The sequence below is a fragment of the Asterias rubens genome, chromosome 13 (genome assembly GCF_902459465.1).
Source record: "Asterias rubens chromosome 13, eAstRub1.3, whole genome shotgun sequence".
Lineage (NCBI taxonomy): Eukaryota > Metazoa > Echinodermata > Asteroidea > Forcipulatida > Asteriidae > Asterias > Asterias rubens.
The window spans coordinates 7960087-7983953 of NC_047074.1; the positions used below are offsets into that span (position 1 = coordinate 7960087).

Here is a 23867-nt window from a genome sequence, read left to right on the forward strand (position 1 = left end):
TTGTAACGTTATTTTAAAAAAAACGTTGCTGGAAATTTACATCAAAAGCCGTGTTCCCATTGGACTTATTTTTGCTAAAGTACCGCGACTTTTCTGTAGAATGACAAAATTAAATCCAATGGGAACGCATGTTAAACTGACCTCCCTGTCAACTTACCGCGACCGTGATGTAAAACTAACAGGCCGAATGAGGTCGCGGAAGACTTCCGCGCAGCCACGGTAAGTTATCAGGGCTGATAAAAAGTCCAATGGGAACGCTCCGCGCTGTAAACCTACCGCGACCACGGTGTAAAACGCTTTGCAAATAACACCACTTCCTGTAGCTGTATACACACACGAAAATGGAAGTATGGTTCCCTGTCTCGTTTGCACTGACCATCATACCATATGCAGCGTGTGTACATGTACCATGTAATACAAAACAACGCTATTTTCCAATTTCGTCCAGTTGGTACTATACTACAGTACTACTTTGGTAAGAAATATGGCAGATTTGATCAATTTTGTGAGGAGTTTAATAGGGCTAGGCGAATGTGAAAATGCTGATGAAGGAACAGGTGAAATGATGGTGGATATTCAGTCAGTGCAAACGAGAAGAAGACGTATGCACCGTTTCCGAACGTTTATTTATGTAGCGTCGTCGCGTTCGTCAATAAAATAGCGCGCGAAAACTACGTCACAGACACGTCGTATCCTGCTTAGGTCAAAGGTGACTGTGCACAGCGCCCCCGATGTGTGACGATCTGCCAGTTTTGGAGAGCGAGTTAGCTGTTCCGTCGTGGAATTTAAGTCCAGGTGGGAACGCACGGTAAAACTACACCTAATCCAGTCACGGTAACTTTCCGCGTGGCCGCGGAAGAAAAAGTCCAATGGGAACACGGCTTAAGATATGCAAAGTTGCTTGCCATGAGCATGGAGACCCCGGTACATGTAGAACTACGGCACCTCCATGCCATGTTTTATTCAATACCAAGTCACCCAGTCACCCATGTACTGTATTCAAATGCAAAGGTGTATCGTTGACATTTGATTGTAATGAATGCATAGAACACAATACAATAATAATATGAATAAAATAAACATAAACACATCAACCAGGACAAACATAAAATCTTATGTGTATCATGATTTACATTCTTTGTCGTTTCACTTTTGTCAATATATGTTTGGGTTTTTTTTTGCAAGCAAAGAAAAGGAACGCACAGTTGAACGATTTCAAATGGTTGAAGCAGGCACAGTATTTGGTTCAAGGAAAACCTGACAATTGAGTGTATGGCTTGACCTACAGTGTTAATAGATTTTCAGGCTATTTATTAAACAATTTCTGGTTTTTCCCAATGGGCTTAAGTAGGAAGAATACCATACCTGTTGTTAAAGGCAGTGGACACTATTGGTAATTGTCAAAGACTAGCCTCCACAGTTGGTGTATCTTAACATTTATATGCATAAAATAACAAACCTGTGAAAATTTGAGCTCAATCGGTCATCGAAGTTGCAAGATAATAATGAAAGAAAAATAACCCGTCACACGAAATTGTGTATTAGATGGTTGATTTCGAGACCGCAATTTCTAAATCTGAGGTTTCGAAATCAAATTCGTGAAAAACTACTTCTTTCTCGAAAACTATGGCTCTTCAGAGGGAGCCGTTTCTCACAATGATTTATACCACCAACCTCTCCTTATTACTCGTCACCAAGAAAGGTTTTATGCCAACAATTATTTTGAGTAATTACCAATAGTGTCCACTGCCTTTAAACCCCAAAACTGTTGTCGTTAAAGGAGGTTTATTTAAAATTCTAGATTTCCAAACCACAGTCAGCGAATAATTAAATTCTTTATTAACATCATTTTTTGATCCTAGTAGGAAATCCATCTGTCCGTTATGCATCTTAATGTTATGCATAAAAAACAGATCAAGCCAGGCAACATAATGGTTCGATATTTCCAAATTGCACACAACGCTATCCCCAAAAATGGCGTGCATTGCTTGGCGCAAGTTTCATTTTGAAGGATTGCGAATAAGTATGATGATAGACAAACACATGAATTTTGTAATCCTATATTCTATGTACATGTACTTACATGTACACTAATGTAGCTAATGGATATATGCATTTTCAATGTTACAAAGAGTGGTCTTTTGGCCAAAATGTTGGTGAAAACACCTGAGACGAGTTAGAAATCCCTGCAAGTGGTCCAGCTGACATGTACAGTGTTGAAAAGCATCCCTGTTTAATATAAAGTATGGACTTTGTGAAAAAGTAGGAGACTAGTGAAATGACAAGCTGTAACTGGTGCCACCGGCTCGTCCAAGGGCACAAAGGCATCTTCTCCCTAGTAAAGGGCAACCTATGTACATGTATGAGGAAATTGTAAATTTCTACTGGGGCATTTCAAGGGCACCAAGGCAATGACTATGGGGCATGGAGGCAATCACCTTCATTGCCTCCGTGAAATATCATCAGGCCTCTAGTCACTGAAAAAGTCAAGGCAACCACTCCATGTTCAAAAACATTGCGTCTTCGGGGAAAACAAAACATTATCAAAACCTGTCAAACACCTGTTTGAATTAAATCTGATCCCTTTTGGACAAAGAAAACCTTCTGATTACCATTGAAAATTCTGCCAGTCTCGTTTCCTGTTGGCAAGCAGTCTGCGTCTGCCTTCAGAGCATGACATCAGGAAACCCTACTGAGTGAACTGATTAATATTAATAATCCCAAAACAATACCGTGACCTTGTTTGTAGGAAGCCAAGGGGAACCATTGCATAAACCTCACACTGAAAGGGAATTGCACTCGCATTAGTCCCAAACCCCACCTCATCCCACCTACTTTTATATACCAATCTTTAATTTTCAAAGTAAGAGAACTCTGACTGCTGGGCGTTTTGGCGGTTGTAACCAACAACTGTTTCGGTCACTGGCCAGTGGACTAACCGATGGCAAGTTCAACTGAAACAGTTGTTGGTTACAATACAACCGCCAAAACGCACCACTGATATATGCAATACACCTAATCAAACCTAAAGATTTTATTGGGTATAACAAGAAAATACAAACTGTCTACACAATACAGTTACAGCCATCAAGCAAATTTTCCAGATGTTAAAATTGATGTTATTTATTTTTAATCAATTTATTTTTCTCCACTAAAATTGTTTAGGCCCAGTACATTTTTAGATAAAGATCCTACACTAAACATTTACATGTACATGATCAATACATGTTATCATTTTGTCATTGAGCTGTGTAAAACTAAAAGGTCTATCAGTAAAAACCAATAATCCATTCAATCAAATAGGAAGTATCTGCTCTTTGAAATTAATACTCAGTTTTATTAAATGATAGGAGAAGCCAAGACTCCACTTATAATAACAACTGTCATTGATGTGAAGGTCAAGATAAGACTTGTCTGTTTGTCTTGCAGTGTGCACATAGATCAGACTAAACATAATGTATTACAGATAATACACACAGCGTGTATGTGTGCAGGCGTGATACTTAATGGATACTTCATGGAGGCAACCAAGGCAATTGCCTACATGCCATTGCCCTTGCGCCCTTGAAATGCTGAGTTGAAATTTACAATTTCCTCATAAGGGTGCCCTTTACATTTACCGAGGAGAAAAATGCCTCGGTGCCCTGGCCCTTTTAAAAAAATGAAACATTATTAATTCATGGTTTCAAATTCCATACAATTTATATGGAAACCAGTGAAAATTATTGTACCAGGCAAACGGCAAGCATATTTTCACATTATGTACTACCGTACTAGCTAGCTTACATGTACCTTCCAGTTAAAAAATCCACACTTAATGTTAAATATGAGATAACTATTTGACAGTTAAGCAAGTGTGGTTTGTTTGTTCATGTGCATACTTTACATTTTAAATAAGCCTTCTTCACTTACAGATAAAAATGTCATCAACCCTGAAAGCTGAGAGCGGTGATGTACAAAAGCGTGGTATGCTATTTGCTCTACAATGTTTCCTCATTTCGTGTTACAAGTACATGTTGTTTGACTTGCTTTTTTTTAAGGATGCTGATGGAAATATCTACGCTGTGTTCAAATAAAAAGGTGTGGGGCTCTGTAAACAGTTTACTTTTTAAAGGGTCTGTGTACTTTTTTGTAGGAAACAAAACACAATGTCCACAGATTTACATTAAACTTACACGGTAGTTGGAAGAGAATGGTGGTTAAAAGCTTCCCTTAAAATATTACTCACTGAGGTGCTGTAGTTTTTTGAAAAATGTCATGAAAATAATTTGTTGTCTCATACAGTGAAGACGAAAATTATTTTAGCATGTAAAACGTACGTTCATGACATTGCTTTCATTTCTCAAAACCTACAGCACTTCAGCAAGCAATATTTTAAGGGAAGCCTTCTAATATCATTTTTTTAAACTGTGTAAGTTTTTACATAAATCTGTGGACATTGTGTTTTGTGTCACAAAAAGTACCTCAATCCTTTAAGTATTAGTCTGTTTTGATATAAGTGTCAAAAATAACTCAATACTGGCATTAAGTAATGAATACTGAACAGGATGCATAATGTCCAGCATAAATCGTTCCCTGACAGTGATGTTTGTGGCAGTCGGCACTCAATGATCAATCCAAGAGAGGAAACTGCCTTGTGATTAAGATTCTTGACTGATTGCTCTGTCAGAAGATCACCATAGCATGTGGAAGTGTGAAATAAAATGACATGCAAACATCGAGTGTTTGTTAGGGGGAAGGTGTACGTTTGGTGATCACTCTTAAAAGTTATGATAATAAACTCTTGGTTAGAAATCTACAGCAGCTATCGGTATTATTTGAAAAGCCACCCATACAAGGAGGGACAGAAGGTCCTGGAAGTCATACTCATAATATCCCTTTTTTGTCCATTTGTAATACAAATGTAGCATACATGGTACAAGAATGGACAGAATGCCACCATTTTGTAATCCGTTTACTTTTTTTTTTTTTTTTTTTTTTTCTTTTTTAGAAGTTTAGTCAAAATAATTGTATACCAATAATAAAATACTCAATACTAGCATCAAAATGTTCAGTCTTATCGTTCCCCTGACATGCCTGACAGCGATGTATTTGTGGCATTCCGCACTCAGTACTCAATCCAAGAGAGGATACTGTCTTGTGATTAGGATTCTTGTCTTGACTGATTGCTCTGTCAGAAGATCACTGTAGCATGTGGAAGTGTGAAATAAAATGACATGGCAAACATCAAGTGTTTAATAAAGGGAAGGTGTACGTTTGGTGATCACTCTTAAAATTAATGGTAAAAACTCTTGGTTAGAAGCTTACAGCAGCTTTCCATATTATGAAAAGCCACGATGGACAGAAGGTCCTGGAAGTCATACTCATAATATCCCTTTTTGTCCATTTGTAATACAAATATACATGGTACAAGAATGAACAGAATGCCAGCACTCTGTAATCCATTTACATTTTTATTTTTATTTTTTATATTTTTTTATTTTTTTGAAGTATAGTCAAAATAATTGTATACCAATAATAAAATACTCATGCTAGCATCAAAATGTTCAGTCTTATTGTTCCCCTGACATGCCTGACAGCGATGTATTTGTGGCATTCGGCACTCAACACCCAAACCAAGAGAGGATACTGTCTTGTGATTAGGATTCTTGTCTTGACTGATTGCTCTGTCAGAAGATCACTGTAGCATGTGGAAGTGTGAAATAAAATGACATGGCAAACATCACGTGTTTAATAAAGGGAAGGTGTACGTTTGGTGATCACTCTTAAAATTAATGATAATAAACTCTTGTTTAGAAGCTTACAGCAGCTTTCGATATTATGAAAAGCCACGATGGACAGAAGGTCCTGGAAGTCATACTCATAATATCCCTTTTTGTCCATTTGTAATACATATATACATGGTACAAGAATGAACAGAATGCCACCACTCTGTAATCCATTTACATTTTTATTTTTATTTTTTATATTTTTTTATTTTTTTGAAGTATAGTCAAAATAATTGTATACCAATAATAAAATACTCATGCTAGCATCAAAATGTTCAGTCTTATTGTTCCCCTGACATGCCTGACAGCGATGTATTTGTGGCATTCGGCACTCAACACCCAAACCAAGAGAGGATACTGTCTTGTGATTAGGATTCTTGTCTTGACTGATTGCTCTGTCAGAAGATCACCGTAGCATGTGGAAGTGTGAAATAAAATGACGTGGCAAACATCAAGTGTTTAATAAAGGGAAGGTGTACATTTGGTGACCTCTCTTAAAATTAATGGTAATAAACTCTTGTATAGAAGCTTACATCAGCTCTGGAAAATGCATTTTGAGAATCATTGCACTTCAAAGGAAAGAAGAAAACAAATCCTTTTTTATCCTCCAAAATTGAATCTTTGAAGTGTTACTGTCAGTAACGCTTCTCAGACTGTGTATTCCTAATATTTTGTGTGGATATTATTCGTATATGGATTTTTGGCACATCTCAAAAACGTGGCCACCTTATTTTAATAAAATTTTCACAGATTTTGTACAGGACCTGTACATTCAGTTCCAAAACACAAAGGTACATGTGTGTAAACATTGAACATAATAGGGAAAATGATTTGTTTATTTGCCGGGACCTTTGTGCAGTTAGTACATGTAGAGAGAGTTGGCAGTTCTACATTTACCACCAAATTGTACAGAAAATCTCACCAACCTCACCAACCTGGCTATAAAAAGACAATGACAACCCCTTATTTATTGATTGAGTCTTGCATAAAATCATGGCAACTCTTCTAAAGTGAAAACTTAATCTAACGGAAGGGTGCACATTATGGGCAATTAAAATGCATCGAAAAGTTCCATAAATAATTTATCTTCTCTGAAGACACACATCACTGCATCCATCAATGTCCTTAAAGATGCAATTAGACAAAGCTACTCAACAAATACAGTAAAAAGGTGGGTGGGGGTTCAACTCGCATTGCAGTGAGTTGAGTCCAGTATTGGACAGAAAGTGATTTAAATACATAGTGCACGTCAGCATTTAAAAAATCACCAATAAAGGTATCCATTGTGATTTATTGAAGTGATTATAATTCTAATGCTTGGAATAACCAGTGGTCCAAAAATAAGTGAAATCTATTTTACTTTTCTTTTCAAAACTACGAGTGACTACACAGGTCTACAGAAATAAAAAAAATAAAAATAAAAATTAAGTTTTCATTTGGCACAAAGTTGCATCCTGGAAGCCAGGGAAAGCCACTAAAAACTCCTGAGCTTTGGGAGCCTTAATGTAGATTGTCTGCTTTATTTGAGTCATTACTTTGTTCTTCAATGTATTCACCCATTTCACCGGACATCATGAACACAATATTTGTTTAGCCATTTTCTGAGGCAATGTCGTTTTTCTAATAAGTACATTGTAGCTCGAATTTTAGGCGACGTGGAATCTACACGCCCACACTTTGACTCCAAAAATAGTGAGCTGGGTTACATGTAATGTTGTGTAGGTGGGTGCGTGGTTTTAAAGACAATTACAAAAAAAAAACATTAAAATTGCAAAACCAGTGATGCTAACACAAAGATGCATACGTGCAGTTTGGCATTACTAAGACCATACACTGGAGGCAGAAGAGATGGCAATGTCATTTGCAATACCTTTTTAATTGGCATTTTCTTTTTAATACCCCGTCTATAGAATGTATTGCTCAACTCAAACCTTGTAGCCTAAGCAGATAACATTGGCGGGGGAGTGGGCAGGCTGGCTCATGGAGAAATTGAGTCATGTGTAAATAAAGTAAATATTCATAATCCTTCCTCTCACAGCATCCACACATCGTTATTAAAGTAAAGAAGTGTGCTTATAAATAAAATGAATCACAAGTGGTTGCCGATGAAGCAGGGTGGGGTGAGGGGGGCAGCTGGTTCATCAAATCATCATCCTAACCATCTCACTCCCTACATTGCTTACATTACAAGACGTACATTCATGAATTTATAATGAAGTGATGGATCCGATGAGAAAGTAACCATTGACGTCACCAAAATGGGACCAGATCTTGCGACAAGGAAGAGGAGGCTAGGGCAGCTCTTTAAGATCATGCTGGGCAAAATGACTCATTCGTCCATCTTCTTTACTCAAGCTTCTGTATTAATTTGTGTTCCATTCACCTGCCTCTGATGCAAGCCACATCTTACAACAAATCTTAAAGACATGTGTAGGTTCGGATTTGGGCTGATTAGACCCGAAATTTAGATTTAAAACTTTTACTATGCAAAGAGGGGCAGAAGGTACTGGAAGTGATACATAGTGTAATATCCCTTTTTGCTCTTTTGTTATCAATGTAGCATAGAGGAAGTGACAGACTGCCACCACTGTTAATCACTTTATACAGCTCAAATGAAGCATGATAAGAGTAAGTCTGAGCTTCCAAAATTCCAGCATACCATAGCAGATTTACCGGTCATGGCTTCCAGTCAAGGTTCTAAGAGTTCTCATATTTCCTCACAAAACAACAACAAATCTGCTTATTATGGGAATCTTTGTTGAATTTCCTTTGTCAAGTCTAGCCCTAATCCGTCGGGTTTCACTGGGGCAAGAATAAATGTATTTTCAAAAAAAAAAAATTTCTGGAGAAGCTCCAAAGTTTCCAAAAATAGTACCAGGCTAGGGCACGGAAATGTTTTCAGAATAATCAATACTGAAGTGGTTAAAGCAGCCCTTGAAATTGTGCCCAACAGATTATGTTTGATCATGCATTTTGTGCATATTAGGCTTATTTCAATCACAGCAATCAAAATAAAGCAACCGTGATCAAAGTTGATTTCCAAATGCTTATTTCTCAACTTTGACAGTACCAATAGACAAAACACACATTTTTGAGGACTAGCAGGTAGTCAGATACTGAATTTTTTAAATGTTGAATAGACGTAGATTGTTAAAATTTATTCACTTATAATTGTAATGTTGTTCTTTTAAAATTTCCAAAAGCCAGGAGGTCATACATGTACTGTTTATAAAAAAGTGTAAAAAATTTCCCCCTCAATTCCCACCAAATGGCACAACCGTTTTCCTTTAATTTGCTCAATTTGCGGAAAACATCTAAAACATCATCAAGTAAAACGAAAAAGAATCTACCGCAAGAGGATTAATAACAACTTTTTAATAAAAAACTTCCCTTCTCTGACGTACGCTTCCCTAAAGTATTGGATGTTATTACTGTGAAGCTGAATAACAAGGTAGGATTGGCTGCCAGGCAGAAGTAGGTCAGCCAACTTCCTTCAGGTCTGATGTTAGCAAGTAAAACGGAACCTCACTAAATGGAGACCACAAAAACATGTGATTTGTCTTCTATGCAAAGTGTAACATGTACACGTAGCCAGTGGGATGTCTGGGTGTTTGTTGGACACCCTATTTTAAATGTAGACACCCTGTTTTATCTGTCATGTAAACGAAATTGGACACCAAGTTTTTGACACCCTTTTACCAAATCCTGGGGTGGGGGGGGGCATCCACAAGACCACAGGGCTTGTTGCTCAAAACATTACCGGACCGAAACTTTTTTCACGATACCAATTTAACAACCACAGTGCTTGTACTAAAAAGCAAGCACTAATTTAAAGCCATTGGACACTTTCGGAACAGAAAAAAAAAAAAAAAAAGTGCACAGATTTACAAATAACTTACAGGGTTTACAGTTGGTGAATGACTTCTCTTGAAATATTATTCCATGAAATGCTTTACTTCTTGAGAAAACATAAACAATTATCAATTCTCGATATCGAGAATTACGGATTTATTTTAAACACATGTCATGACACGGCGAAACGTGCGGAAACAAGGGTGGGTTTTCCCGTTATTTTGTCCCGACTCCAATGACCGATTGAGCCTTAATTTTCACAGGTTTGTTATTTTGTGTAAGTTGTGATACACGAAGTATGGGCCTTTGGGCAACACTGTTTACCGAAAGTGTCCAATGGCTTAAAGACGTTTGTTGTAAGAGAAGATTTACATACATCTGATGTAAAGATGATGTTGCTTCAGAACAATTAGACCTATTATGCACTTTGTAAAATTGTTGACATTGGAGGCCCTTTTCAAATTATTTTCAGATACAATTCGGTATAATTTGTAAAATAATTTTTGTTTTCATAATTATCATATTTTACTAAACAAAGTATGTGTATTTCACAGCTCTAGACTGTATTTTCTGTAAAAAATGTAATTTATATTTGAAAACATTGCAAAATATATTATGAAAAAACTATTGAAGGTCTGAATTTTGAAATCAATTGTAAATTAACTCAAGTTTTAATTTGGAAACATTTGAGAAAACATCTGCCACTATAATGTCGAAACGTCAGTCCATTAACCATTTTTTGGTTTATTTGAATTTTTAATGATTTTTTTCCCATGCAGTCAATCTCACCGTGGAGGAAGATCTCACTGACATTGACATGGTGTGAAATCTAAAAGCTAATTGCATTTCACTCCCACCGGCTAGCTGATGACAAAAAGGTAATTAGTGTTGCCAGAACAACAGAAAGGTTTCTGTTCTAATTGTTTGACAAAATTTAGTAATAGTGTTGACATATAGACAGAATGCAAGAGTGTGTGCGTGGGTGGGTGGGGGGATTTGCTGAAGAGCCTGCCGTTATTGAGAATGAGAGTCCGTTTTTGACCTCTCGGTCTCATAGACAATAGTGCTCGTTGAGAAAGCTGGTGACCCAAACACTATCACTTGAAAGGAAGGAAGTGCAAAGTACATAATAATACAGTAGGCCTACAATATTATTATCAACATTTCAATCAGCAATTGTCATGCCAAATCCTTCGCTTTAAAAATATAAAAAAATGCAAAGTGTACCTCAGATTTGGTTCTTGTTCTTCGGAAATAAGGAGGAACTTTTGATTGAATGCAAGGGCTTACCTACATTACACTACGCATGGTCTAGGATTTATAATTAGACTTTTAAATGTATTTTGCAATTCATACTTTTTCAGATTGTTCCAAATGGCAAAACAACAAAAATTGGAAATCAGACTACAGCCACTTAGCCAAGAATATCATGCCTGTAAACTAATGCTCCATAATAAATGATGTTCTAAACTTCTACATAATGTAAGTTCTACGTGTCAGGAACTTTGACAAGTTTTTGCTTTGTAAGTGAACTTTAAAAGTGGTCAGAGACAGCAACTTAATGTCCTTAAATTTGTTGAATACAACATCAGGCACAATGTCTGAGAAAAAAATAAAGCGTCTTAATATCAGAAACGACTATTATTTCAGGACTTTTTAACATTGGCAGCAAATACTTGATCAATTACATTTTACAAGACATCCTCTACACCTTATGTTAATATTCATATTATAATGAGCAATATTTTGTCAGCTTATTTTTTACTTGTACTGCAACTTACTATACTTTATTTGTATGAAGCCCCCTGCCTAAAATTTCAGTCTATGTGACAAAAAGCTTTGAATAAACAGTCTAGCCTATAGTTTTCTTTCCTTAAAAAAAAAACCACATCGAGAGTGAAACAAAATTTGCAAACTGCAAAAAAGGTCACTTGACATGCACTAGCTACCCTTTCTCAAGCACCTACACTTGGCAGACCATGCATACAAAATCATTGTAACTGTTGTATCCTGTGTAGTTGCGATAACGTAACCCTCCTCCCGACGACGGAGGAGGGTTACGTTATCGCAACTAACATTAACTTTGTATTGCAACTATATTCTGTGATGTGCTACGCTGCTGTAGTCAACTTCAACATTCAACAATGTTTTCACACACAAAAAAAATGATAAACAGGAAGAAATATAGGTAACTCAACTACCAAGTTTTTGAATAGCATATAATATAATAGTAAATTTCCAAGATAACAAAGGAGGCACAGGACTGAACAAAAATTACAAATTATTATGAATACTTTTAAGTAAGTTTTAATTAATGAGAATATTAAAGCAGCCAAATCCAAGTTACCTAGCCCCACTTTTGGTGACCAACTCTTCATCCATGTTTATACCTAGCAGTTTAGAACTGGAGATCAACAGGGGGGGGGTCCAAGGTGAAGACTTGCTTGCCTGCTACTAACTCCTAAAGAAGCTTACAACGCCTAGCCCCACTTTTTTTATACACTTCAGTTTAGAAGAACTGGAGATCCAGGGGGGGGGGGGGCTATGTGACGTGCGTGCATTAAAAGTAGTACCGTCTGACTGTACTACAACTCCTAAATATTACAGGGGTTTAGAATAAACCTCTCATTCAAAAAATTATACTGTACTAGAGTTGTAGTATTAATTGTGTGCCTGGGAGTGGCTGACCGCCATGCTACACAAGTCACAGACACAAGAAACTCCAAAACGACGACGACGGTACAGTTGCGCACACACGGAACAGATGTCACTACAGTTTGTAAAAACTCACCCAAAAAATCAAGTTGAAAATTGTCAAAAGTAGTTTGACAATAGCCATTGCTGCCGTGGTCTGCATCTGCTTCGCCATCTCAGCTCTGGTGTTAAGTCTTTTCCGTGTGAAAATGTTCCCAAAGGTTGAATTTTCGGCTCAATATGTGGGACCCCGCCGCAACAGATAGCCCGGAAGCAACTTTCAGAGACGCTGTGCTGCATGCAAACGTGGCACGGTACCCCAAAAAATGTACATGTGCACGACGTAAGCTAAGACACAGGCACTCTCCCCTTTGCGTACGTTTGCTTGGCCGGTGGGGGCGGGTGACTCTGTCTTCAGAGTGTTTTCCCTTTTTCGTGAAGAAGTGGCCGGTCATTCTAAGCTAAATACGACAGATCTATAGCAGATAAAAGTCCTTTTAAGGATTTTATACAGGTCAACCGCATTTCATTTGTTTTCTATTTATTTGTTATTCAATCTAGTATAATTAAGGTGGTGGGGGCCAAACTGCGGGGTATAGAACTAGGAGGACTGAGTGAAACTGTCTGCAATAATCCGATGCTGCTGGTTGAGGTTGTCAATGTACCGCTAAAGCGGTGGACACTATTGGTAAATACTGTCAAAGACTATATAGTCTTCGAGTTTCAACATATGCAATAAATAACAATTTTGTGAACATTTGAGCTCAAGCGATCATTAAAGTTGCGAGATGGAAGAAAACAAAACTTTTGCCATACGAAGCGAAGTTGTGTGTTTCTTCCTTCAGATGTTTTATTTCGAGACCTCAAACCAAATTCGTGAAAAATTACTCCTCGAAAACTACGTTACTTCAGAGGTAGCCGTTTCTCACAGTAGTGTCTATCAACCTCTCCCCAACAATCTTTACCATGTAAGGTTTTATGCTAAAATATAATAATTATTCATGAAGTCCTAATTACCCATTTAATTGTTCATAAACAAAACTTTCCGTAGAAAGTATTTCAAAAAAAAATTGACACGAGTAGAAAAACCAACATCCCGAGAGGATACAAAAAATAACTTTATAAAACTGTTCTTGTTTTAGAAATATAATAACGTCTCACAAGTTATATTTAAAATGTTGTAAGTTGAGGCAATGTTTTAATAGTCTAGACTGAAAGAGTGGGTACAGCGCATCATGTGGGGGCTTATCCCGTAGGCCTACTTACAATTGCGCATTGTTTGAGTGAGGTCCGTCAAGGATGAAAAAAAAACTTGGCGCTATCCGAAGTATAGAGGGGGGAGGGGGGGGGGGGGGGCACACACAAAATCCCAGCAGCATTTTGGAAGTTCTGAATCGTAGCAAAATTATTGTTTGCTATTGGCACAGTTTGACCTTCCCACATAGCCGGCCCATTGTGTTCGGCACTCTTGGAGTTTGTATCTTTTATCATGTTTTCTTTATTAAAGCGTTTATTTACATATTTTGTATCTATGCATGATTTATCTCAACACCTTGATCTTTTGACAACGTTGGCGTGTCAGCCATTGTTCTCTTTGGGTGCCTCGATTGAAATGACAACTTTGTCGACGTTATGAGCTACTACCACTGAACAGTTCATTTTACTGCTATTGCTGCACGCTCCCTGAGTTCTCCTGAGTGGCCCGTGTTGCGAGGTTTATCCTGTTGTTTGGGGCTACGAGGTAGGCCTGCTTACCACCACAGTGCGTGAGTATGATTTAATTTTGTTTTATAAGGGATAGGCCTTCCTTTTTCCTTAGCCCCTAAACTACAACAACAACAACACTAGTCCTACCACAACTGACAATTTCGTTACCCAATTTATATTATTTTGAGGAAAGTTTGGCCCTCCAGGGCAGATAAGCCGGGGAAATGGTGGTGGTGGGGGGGGGGGGGGGGGGGGGGGGGCAGTGTACAAAGCTAATATTGCCATAAAACGGAGTGAAAGCGTGAAAGTCGCCGAGCATAGAGAGTGCGCATGTTTTCAAACCTATGCTTGCAATTGAAACTTTATAGGGGCAATGCCACAGAGATATTGTCAAAAAGATCAAGCTATAAAGGACACAAAAAAGGCGGACGAACGCAATAGTCATAGCATAAACCCATCAGAGAAATATTATTGTTTACCTGTAGTTTCGGTTGAACTGGGCAGTGACCAAAAAAAATTGGTTACGACCGCCCAAACGCACCCCTGCCCCGCCCCTTATTCGGTTCGCCTACAGAGGGCGTAAACAGTTCGCGCGCGTAGCTAGTCGGCGGCCGTGTTTTGATGCGTCGCGACGTCGCGTCGTCTGCTGCATGCTGCATGGGGGCTACTAGCTGCATGGATGCTTCGCCAGCTCTATCGCACAATTCTATCGTTTCCACGAGAAGTATCGATACAGCCTCCAACACTTCTTTGGGAGTAACACTTTAGGGCCTGGCTGCCCGTGTTTTAAAGTTATTAGTCTAGCTAGAAGTTCGGAGTTAAGTTTCTGAGTTCACTGAAATTTGGCACCGCTGCTGTACTTTTTTATACATTTTCATTTATTGCATGTAAATGTGTCGCGTAGAATTACATTTTGAAATAAAATTTGTTAGTTTTTTTTGTTAGTGTTAGGTTGTACCTCTACATATATACATGAATTACAAGAATGAAGGGGTTTCAGAAAACAAAGGTTTATATAAACTTTGCCTTATTCAATAATAAATAGTATTAATAATCCACCCGGAAGTAATTATACATGGGAAGTGAATGGAGATTGGTAATGTGAATGACTTGCAAGCAATCTGTACACAAGGTGAATGTATTGTATGTATTGATAAATGAGTGCATTACAAAACTGAATATGACATTTGAATCCCACTTTAATTTAAAGCTCAACCAGTCAAAACAAAGCTATCGTTAAAGGTGCTTTGAGTTTGATACATTTATGAAGACGTGATAAGTATTTTTCTTCAAAATTGGGATCACTTAATTATTAATAACTGTCTCATGATGAATTGTTCACAAGATACGTGTTGATTGTCAACTTAAGATGGGGGGAGTCTTCCAAAAACCACTGAGGTAGCACAAATTAACGATGTACACCTTTAACTTAAGCGGCAAATATATATGTATGATTTTGTTTGTGAAGTAACACTCAATTTTCCTTGCTACAGGTTGATTTAACAAGTAATTCACGCTAAGATAAGAAAGATGTCAACATCTCAGATTTTAAAGACCGCCCATGCTGTTCAACACGATCGAAGAGTCAAAGTAACCTATGAAGAATTCCTTTGGGACCTAAGCTATATTTGGCTTAGAGATCACTGCAGGTAAAGTCTTACTCTTAGTTGCAGTCTGGATTTGCGGAGGGCTATCTTTTGCAATCGTTTTGTTCCCTATAACTTTTATACACATGTTGACTGGCAACGAGGTAATACGTCTATTCCCACGAGGGACTTTGAGTGACCAGAAGAGCGACCTATTTCCCGAGGCCGAAGGAAATAGGCCCTGTTCTGGTCACTCACTCACAGGCCCGAGGGGGAATAGACGTACATGTATACCAGTTACCAAATTATGCCAGTCAATATGTGTTTTATAACACAGCTCGGTCTTAAAATGTCAAATAAGAACAGAAAAAGGAGTTTTATAGTTGTTGTTCACGGTTCAAGTCAAGAGAGGGCGCTGTTACCGCGGGCACTATATTCAAAGACTATTGCCCGCTCTGGTACTATTCCCGCAAAACGCGCGCCTATCACTGGCCTATATTAGTTCATCCCACGTGACAGGTTTCATCCAACCAGAATACAGAACGAGCAAGAGGTGTGTTATAATCCCAACGAGTAGCTGGGAACTGCCTTAGTGTAAAAATGTTTGTAATATTGAATGTTGTGGCATGTCGTGGCCGAGGGGATAAGCTATGAGCACTAAGCTCTGATTTCTAAATAGAGTGTGGGTTCGAGTCCTGGTCTTAACACTTGAGCAAGACATTTACTTGCTGTCCTTGAGCAAGACATTTACAGTACCATTATTGCTTCGTCCTTTGGATGGGATTTTTTAAGTTGTATCATGTGTGTAGCGTGTGTCGCGTAATGTATAAAGAACCCACTACACTATCGCTAAGAGAAGGGGCTTCAACAGCAACACCTTGTACAACCTTAAAAATAAGGTGCCACATAATCTGTCTCATAATCAAAAGAAAGAACTTCAAAACACTTCTTAAAAATGTTTCTCTTCATCTTCTCTTCGCCTTGTTTATTGGTAGTACATTCTGTTCACTGTTTATCAATTATTTGTGAAGGATCAATCTGTTTTTGTGGGTGCTTCATACGCCTTAGGTGGCATGTGAATTTAAGTCTGCCGTTGTTCTAGATATAAATTGCCTAGCAACTCAAGGCAATAATAAAGGTGAGGGCTACAATACACTAGGATGATGAGACGCTTGCATCTCACAGTTGCCCTCGCACACTGCTCTTAGCTGGAAGAGCAGAATGCACTACAACCTTCCAACTTTGTATGAAACAATTATTGTAAATGTTTTGCTCAAGGGCACTATTTTCATGACAAAGATTCAAACTCACACTCTACTGCTGACAACACCAGCAGAGCTTGGGTCCGGTGACCTAGACCGTTCGGCCACGACACGCCACATGATTCCTAAGAGTGACCAATACAATAATTTATCCCTTTTATATTTGCTCTTGGTTCTCTCTAAGGTGTGCAGAGTGTCATGACTCGGGAACATCCCAGCAACTGGTGGATACGTTCAGTATTTCATTGGACATCAAACCTCAGCAGTTGACATGTCAAAAAGATGGACTGAACCTGATATGTAAGTCGTGGCTACAGACCCATAGACCTTATCGCAAATACCAATGCGCAAGCGCAGACTGTTGAATGAGGTGCATTGTGGGATAGATATGGATCAAATTTGGATACCAGCAAGACCACAATGCACCTAATTCCAAGCTTTACGCGCGCGCCCTGGTATTTGCGAAAAGGTCTATTCTTCCGAAACCCCCATGTTCCGACACCCCATAATCAGATGCCTCTGTGTTCTAACAACCAAAAAGATAAGGTTTTCAAAACTGGGTGGTATTTCACGGTCTATTGTGAAGGAAACCTTGTTAATTTTTGCTTTTTCAGGGCCTGATAGTCACCTGACCAAACTCCCATGGCAGTGGTTGGTGGAAAATGCTCCCGGGGGACAGCGAGCGATCGATGGGATGGCACCACTTCGTGTGTATTGGGATTGCGAGAAGATGACAAGCATGCTTCCTCCCGACATTCCTTACAAAGAGTTCATCGAGACAGAGGCGGGATTGAAAGAAGCTGTGGAGAGATTCTATAAGTTTGGACTGGTGTTCTTTGAGGGGAACCGGCCGAACACTGAAGATGTTCAGGTATCGAGAAGCTCTTGAAAGTATCAAAAAGACAAGACGGGAAGCAAATCATTTGCAAAGTTTTTTCTCAGCAAGGTTTTCGAGCAATATTGCTTGCTTGTCAACTTTGAGAAAGTTAGCAGGCCTGACACTTCGCAGAGGCAATAGAACCAATTTTATTGGTGGGCCCCTTGCTGTGGTGCCCTTGGCCTCGCTGCCCCTTGCCTTTGGTGCACCCCTTGCCTTCGTGCCCCATTCCTTGGTACCCCTTGCATTGTTGGCCCTTGCACAAGTTAAACTTGCCATGGTGCCCCTTGCTTCAGTATCCCTTGCCTGGTTGCCCCTGCCTCAGTGCACCTTGCCTTGGTGCCCCACATGCCTCCATGCCCCTTACCTTGTGCCATTGAAATGTTCCAATACAAACTTGAATTTCGCTCAAAGTGGCAAGTGCCCTCTACCAAGAAAAAAAATGTTTGCCCCTGTTGTTTACCATCGGAATTGTAAAAACCACTGAGCCATCTAGAAGCAAGAAGTGGTCAAGGGAACCAGGGCCCAATTTCATAGAGCTGCTAAGCACAAAAACTTGCTTAGCATGAAATTTATTCCTTGATAAAAACAGGATTACCAACCAAATTTCCATTTATTGCATATTGCCTCTTACTGGTATTCAGCTGTTGTTTGCTTATCCTGAAAATCACATGGAAGTTTGGTTGGTAATCCTGTTTTTATCACGGAAGAAATGTCATGCTATAAGTAGCCTTGCTCAAGGCAGTCGCATTATTCGCTCCGAAAAGACGCCGCTGTAAACCCACCCGTATACCCTGTGCGTGGTGCGTGCGATCACACCGCATGACCCACCCGTATACACACTGTCACATCGTACGACTACTGTGCACACAAGTCATCCGCACTCGTACCACTAACCGCATGCGGAGGCCGTTAGGCCGACAGCCTTGTCGGGTCTGTAACTTCCGGGTTTAATGTGTTGTATTGAAAAATTCCCACAAGTGGAAAAAAATGGGGGGGCTCTCGGATATGCTAGTATGCAGCCCATGAATATGTATATCTTTCGTCAGACCTATCAGACAACACAGGATGAATTATTCATTTTGACGTCCAATCACGCACTTCCCTTATCACGACCTTTGGACCCTATCATGCGTCCGTGGTAGTGGTGTGTGATGTAAACATGTCTCGTCTTTCGCGGGCATTATGGTAATGAGCTGACCATGGGAACTCTTCGCTTATTATAGTAATGGGGTCAGTGGCTTCAACACAGACCCTACAAGGCTGTCGGCCTGACGGCCTCCGCATGCGGATAGTGTACGGGGGCATCGTGTCGTGCAATGTTACGCGCAGTGAATACGGGTGGGTTTTTATACAGCGGCGGTCTTTTTTTCGAAGTGAATAATTCGACTGCCTTGAGCAAGGCTATGCTATAAGCAAACTTTTGTGCTTAGCAGCTCTATGAAATTGGGCCCAGTTGTTTAACAACTTAATGTTTCCGTAAGTATGCTCTGACATTAGTTTCTGTTTCTGTCTCATCATGCAATGTTTCAAAAGAACTACCATTTAACCACAATTTCTGTGCTTTCTTTTTTTTAATCTGCAGAAAGCTGCAAATCGGCTTTCCCGACTACAAGAGACTTTCTATGGAGGTGTTTGTGTAGTCACAGCGGATAATGAGATAGCTGATCTGGCATACTCCAGCGCTAAACTGAGTTGTCACACAGATACAACATACTTTACCCAGCCTGCGGGGTATGTACTTTTGTGAATAAACACTTGTTTTCCAGAATATGCATTAAGCTCGGTTCCCACGCACTTCCTGTGAATGCGTAGATGTTGAAATCACAAATTTGCAATGAATAATTCGGAAGAGTTACAAATTTGCTGAACTCTCGCGAAACATTCCAGCGGAAAAAAAAGCTGTGACATCAAAATTTGAATCGCTTTTGCAGGAAGTATGAACCAGGCTTAATTCTACTTCAATAAGATTGATTTGTTTTTCTAGTTTTATTGCTAATGACAGGAGTCAGCCTCGTGTCAATGCAAACACTCAGCGGTCTAGTGGCGAGACATCTGCTCTGGAATGGTGGAGGTCGTAGGGTCCGAATCCAACCCGAGTAGTGTGTGTGCATGACTGTACATAGTAATTTGTTTTAACATATAACACACAACGATGTAGGGAATGTCCACCTCCCTCAAAATAAAGAAAATTATTGCATAATGTTTTTAACCTCGAAACCGAACAAGCAATTTGCGAGTTCAATTTAAATAATGTCTGGTACGATGGCTGGTTAATTTGATTTCTTTAGACTGTAGAGACAGTTGCTATGTCAAAGGAATTCAAATTTAGGCGGGAACTTGTGACCAAGCAAGTCAAGATGTACCAGACATTATTCAAATCTTACTCACAAATGTTTATTCAAAGAGATACTAAAAACACATGACCCGGAGCGCACATGTTCAATCAACCAATATATATTTTTGTTGTTATTTATTAATTACAGAGCCATGTTGTTTACATGCTTCAAGCACGATGGACTCGGAGGGGAGAATCCTTTGGTTGACGGCTTCCACGCCGCGGCCAAACTGAAGGAGACCCACCCAGAACACTACCAAGCTCTAAGCACCATACCACTGTCCGCATGCTACAAGGACAAAGAACGACACATGGAGATGCACTTCACAACTCTCAACCATGATCCTGTGACAGGGCAGCTGATCAATATCAGGTATCGGGAGAAATTATTGGAGCAGAGACCTCAAGTCAGCTAAGCCATCCATGCATAGTTTTCTTTTGATTTTTGAAATCGGATTTTAAACTTGCAATATTCATTTTGGCTTTTTTTTACCCATATACAGTGTACAGATGTGTGTTAGCACTGTATACTCAGTACACCAGAGTTCTGTGAACAAAAATCAAAGGTATATTATTCGGGTGGGGTTTGAACCCATGACCTTTGCAATTCTATAGCAGTGTCATACCAACTAGACTGTATACACTGCCATGGATTGCGTGCGTATTCCTATACAAGAACTTTCTTTCATGCCAAGAACTTTCCCAACTTATCAACCCCCTCTTCTGAATTAATGCGCCGTGTTTTTGACCGCATGGGGATGCTCTCAATAATATTTTTATCACTTCCGCGATTCATTTGCAAAGTTTTATCATCGGGGTTCTGTCACCCATAGTTGTAAGTTGATTTTGATTTAGGATATAACGGCTCATTTAAAAGTCTTATTGTTCGTGATGGATATTATGTATGTGGTGGTAGTGTGTTCCAGTCTTTGATAATTATTTTGGGTATGAATAAATATACTCCTGGAAGTGATACAAATATTTTGAGAGCGCCCTCACTCGGTCAAAAATACGGCGTATTTGACAGCCAAGTTTTATCTCTTCAATCTTATGCATTTGACAACCAAATGGCGCATTTGACAACCAAATTTTATGTCTTCAATCTAACCCTCGCTGCAGGTACAACAACTCAGACAGGGCTCCTCTGTCCCACCTATCGCCCGACGACGTTGACCGCTTCTACGCAGCGCACCAGGCATTTGCTGCGATCCTCCAGAGTCCAGCCAGTGAGTTTGTGGTCAAGCTCAACCCTGGGAGACTGATGCTGATTGATAACTGGCGATGTCTACATGGCCGCATTGGCTTCACTGGACATCGCATCATGACCTCTTGCTACTTACAGCGAGACGAGATAAACAGTAAAATCAGGACCATTCTAGGGGTTAAAGATTAAAACAAGGCAGCCCCAGAAAAACAAGACCCAAATTGGTGTATAAATTTGTTGTATTCTCTTTTCCCTAATTTCAGGCTTTCTCTACATGTATAATATTAGTGTATTACTATTGGTAATTGTCAAAGACTAGCCTTCACAGTTGGTGTATCTCAACATATGCATAACATAACAAACCTGTGAAAACTTGAGCTCAATCGGTCATCAAAGTTGTGAGATAATAATGAAAGAAGAAAACACCCTTGTCACACGAAGATGTGTGCGTTTAGATGGTTGATTTCGAGACCTCAAGTTCTAAACCTGAGGTCTCGAAATCAAATTCGTGGAAAATTACTTCTTTCTCCAAAACTATGGCGCTTCAGAGGGAGGCGTTTCCCACAATGTTTTAGACCACCAACCTCTCCCCATTACTTGTCACCAAGAAAGGTTTTATGCTAAAAATTATTTTGAGTAATTAACAATAGTGTCCACTGCCTTTAACAGTACATTTTGATATTTACCATAGCTTAGGGGCCTGTAACATCAAAATAGACATGCCAGCTCACTTTTTTATATAATTCAAGAATAAACAAAAAATTTTACAAGATTAATTTGTATCCTCCCTACATGTATATAGACCTTATGCACATGATGTCATTTAGGTAGGCCGCCCTCACCTAGAGGTCAAAAGGAGGTTGTTCATTGACCAATACTGTGCGTCTCGATTGTTTTGTCAACGTTTTTCCTCTAAGATGGCGGCTGGATGACATCAATGCATAAGGTCTTAGTGTAACTTAATGGTTAAGTGCAATTTGATTTACCAGTGCATATTACCTCGTGGCATTGGGTAAATTTCCTTTTAGGCAAAATCTCTGAAGTCCAGTCATTAGTTTTACAATGGGACAAGGATAGACCTAACAGGATCTCATCAGGAGGAACAGTAGACAACTCTAAGAGGGTCTTCTGCTATGCCTTTTGGAGGCCTCCGTACACTTCCGATGTGCTCGTTATTGCAAATATAGTTTGTTGATAGTATATTACTCACGCACACTTCTGATGTGCATATTGATGCAATTATAGCTTGTTGAATAGTATATCACTAATGTTTTGGTGTATTTTGGGGTATACATGTATGTGTGTGTAAGTCTGGGCGACTAGTATACACAATATTGACTGGCAGTGAGGTAACTAGTGTACGTCTTTTCCCCCGAGGGACTTTGAGTGACCAGAAGAGGGACCTATTTCCCGAAGCCGAAGGCAGAGGGCAGAATAGGCTCCTCTTCTGGTCACTCACAGGCCCGAGGGGGAATAGACGTACACTAGCTACCAAATTATGTCAGTCAATATGTGTTTTATAACACAGCTCGGTCTTAAATGTGAAATAAGAACAGAAATCTAGAAAAGAAAGGAAGTTTTGTATTGCTGTGTTCACGGTTCAAGTCAAGAGAGGGCGCTGTAACCGGGCCCTATTTTCAAAGACATGTGCCCGCTCGGACACTAGTTCCCGCAAAACTCGCACGCGCGATCACTAGACTATATTAGCTCATTAATGCTCTGGTACAGCACTTTGACCCCTTTGAAAAAGGCTTCTTATAGGCATAATCTTATTATTGGCATGGCCCTTCTGGATCAAAGTAACCTGCTCATGGAGCAAGGTTTACTTGGGACTACTCAGGTGCATGAATCACATTGACAAATTACCAACGCTTGCCATTTTCAAGTTATACAGTGGGACACTTTCAGAAAGTTAAACCCTTATTACACCCTAAAACAATTACTAAGGAGTATTCAGAATGTCTTTGTTATTTAAAAACGCACACTTTTGTTTCCCTACTAGATGTAGTACACCCAATTTGTAAAATTTTAAGTACATTTTATGAAATTTTCTATTTTTTAAGAGTGTTTTTCTATTTTAGCCAATATATTGCATTGGAATGTATTAAATTCTTACAAGGTATACCTTTTCCTGTTTTAACACAGTTAATGACAGTTTTGTTTGTTTTACACCTTGTATATAGTTGCTTGCTGGATGATAATTGTTGAGCACTGGCGATCGCGAGCATCTTTAGAAACCAGTCCCTGATGTGGTAACTATAAATGGCTTTAGAGGGTTAAGTTTTGCATCATTCGACCATGGAGGTAGAATCAACCAACTATAAACCAGATGTTAAGCAGAAGAGTATGTTATAGAAAAAAGTTGCATTTCAATCAGTGTATAAATAGCATGCCCAGCAAAAAAAAAAAACCTTTAGCAAAATAACACCAACAAGCCATCCATTTGTGAGATGATCTATTTTTGAATGGTAGAAATTGGTCAAGGCTATGTTCAAAGAAAGAAGATGATCAACAGCAAGCAAATTCCTCAAAATGTTCCCACAAACTAGTGATTCGAGATTGCCTGTACAGACCATTTC

At 39.2% G+C, this 23867-nt stretch overlaps 2 protein-coding genes across 7 annotated transcripts in view; one reads left to right on the top strand and one right to left on the bottom strand.

The window, feature by feature from the left end:
• LOC117298678 (tetraspanin-7-like) overlaps positions 1-12633 on the bottom strand; it is a 35376-nt gene extending 22743 nt beyond the window's left edge. The window contains exon 1 of the mRNA XM_033781996.1: positions 12412-12633. Within this exon, the coding sequence (XP_033637887.1) occupies positions 12412-12489 (78 nt within the window). The 5' untranslated portion in view covers positions 12490-12633. The remainder of the gene's footprint in view (positions 1-12411) is intronic.
• A 1304-nt stretch (positions 12634-13937) lies between these two features.
• Positions 13938-21624, top strand: LOC117298260 (trimethyllysine dioxygenase, mitochondrial-like). Of its 6 annotated transcripts, none has more exons than XM_033781403.1 (7): positions 13938-14080; positions 15515-15670; positions 17054-17169; positions 17484-17740; positions 19332-19480; positions 20233-20457; positions 21204-21624. In XM_033781403.1, the coding sequence occupies exons 2-7, from the start codon at positions 15552-15554 to the stop codon at positions 21475-21477; spliced, it is 1140 nt and encodes a 379-aa protein (XP_033637294.1). In that variant the 5' UTR covers positions 13938-14080; positions 15515-15551; the 3' UTR covers positions 21478-21624. The 6 variants fall into 6 exon arrangements, with proteins under 6 accessions (XP_033637294.1, XP_033637292.1, XP_033637291.1 ...); XM_033781401.1 differs by lacking the exon at positions 13938-14080 and adding an exon at positions 14641-14839; XM_033781400.1 differs by lacking the exon at positions 13938-14080 and adding an exon at positions 14641-14777.
• The last annotated feature ends 2243 nt before the right edge of the window (positions 21625-23867 follow it).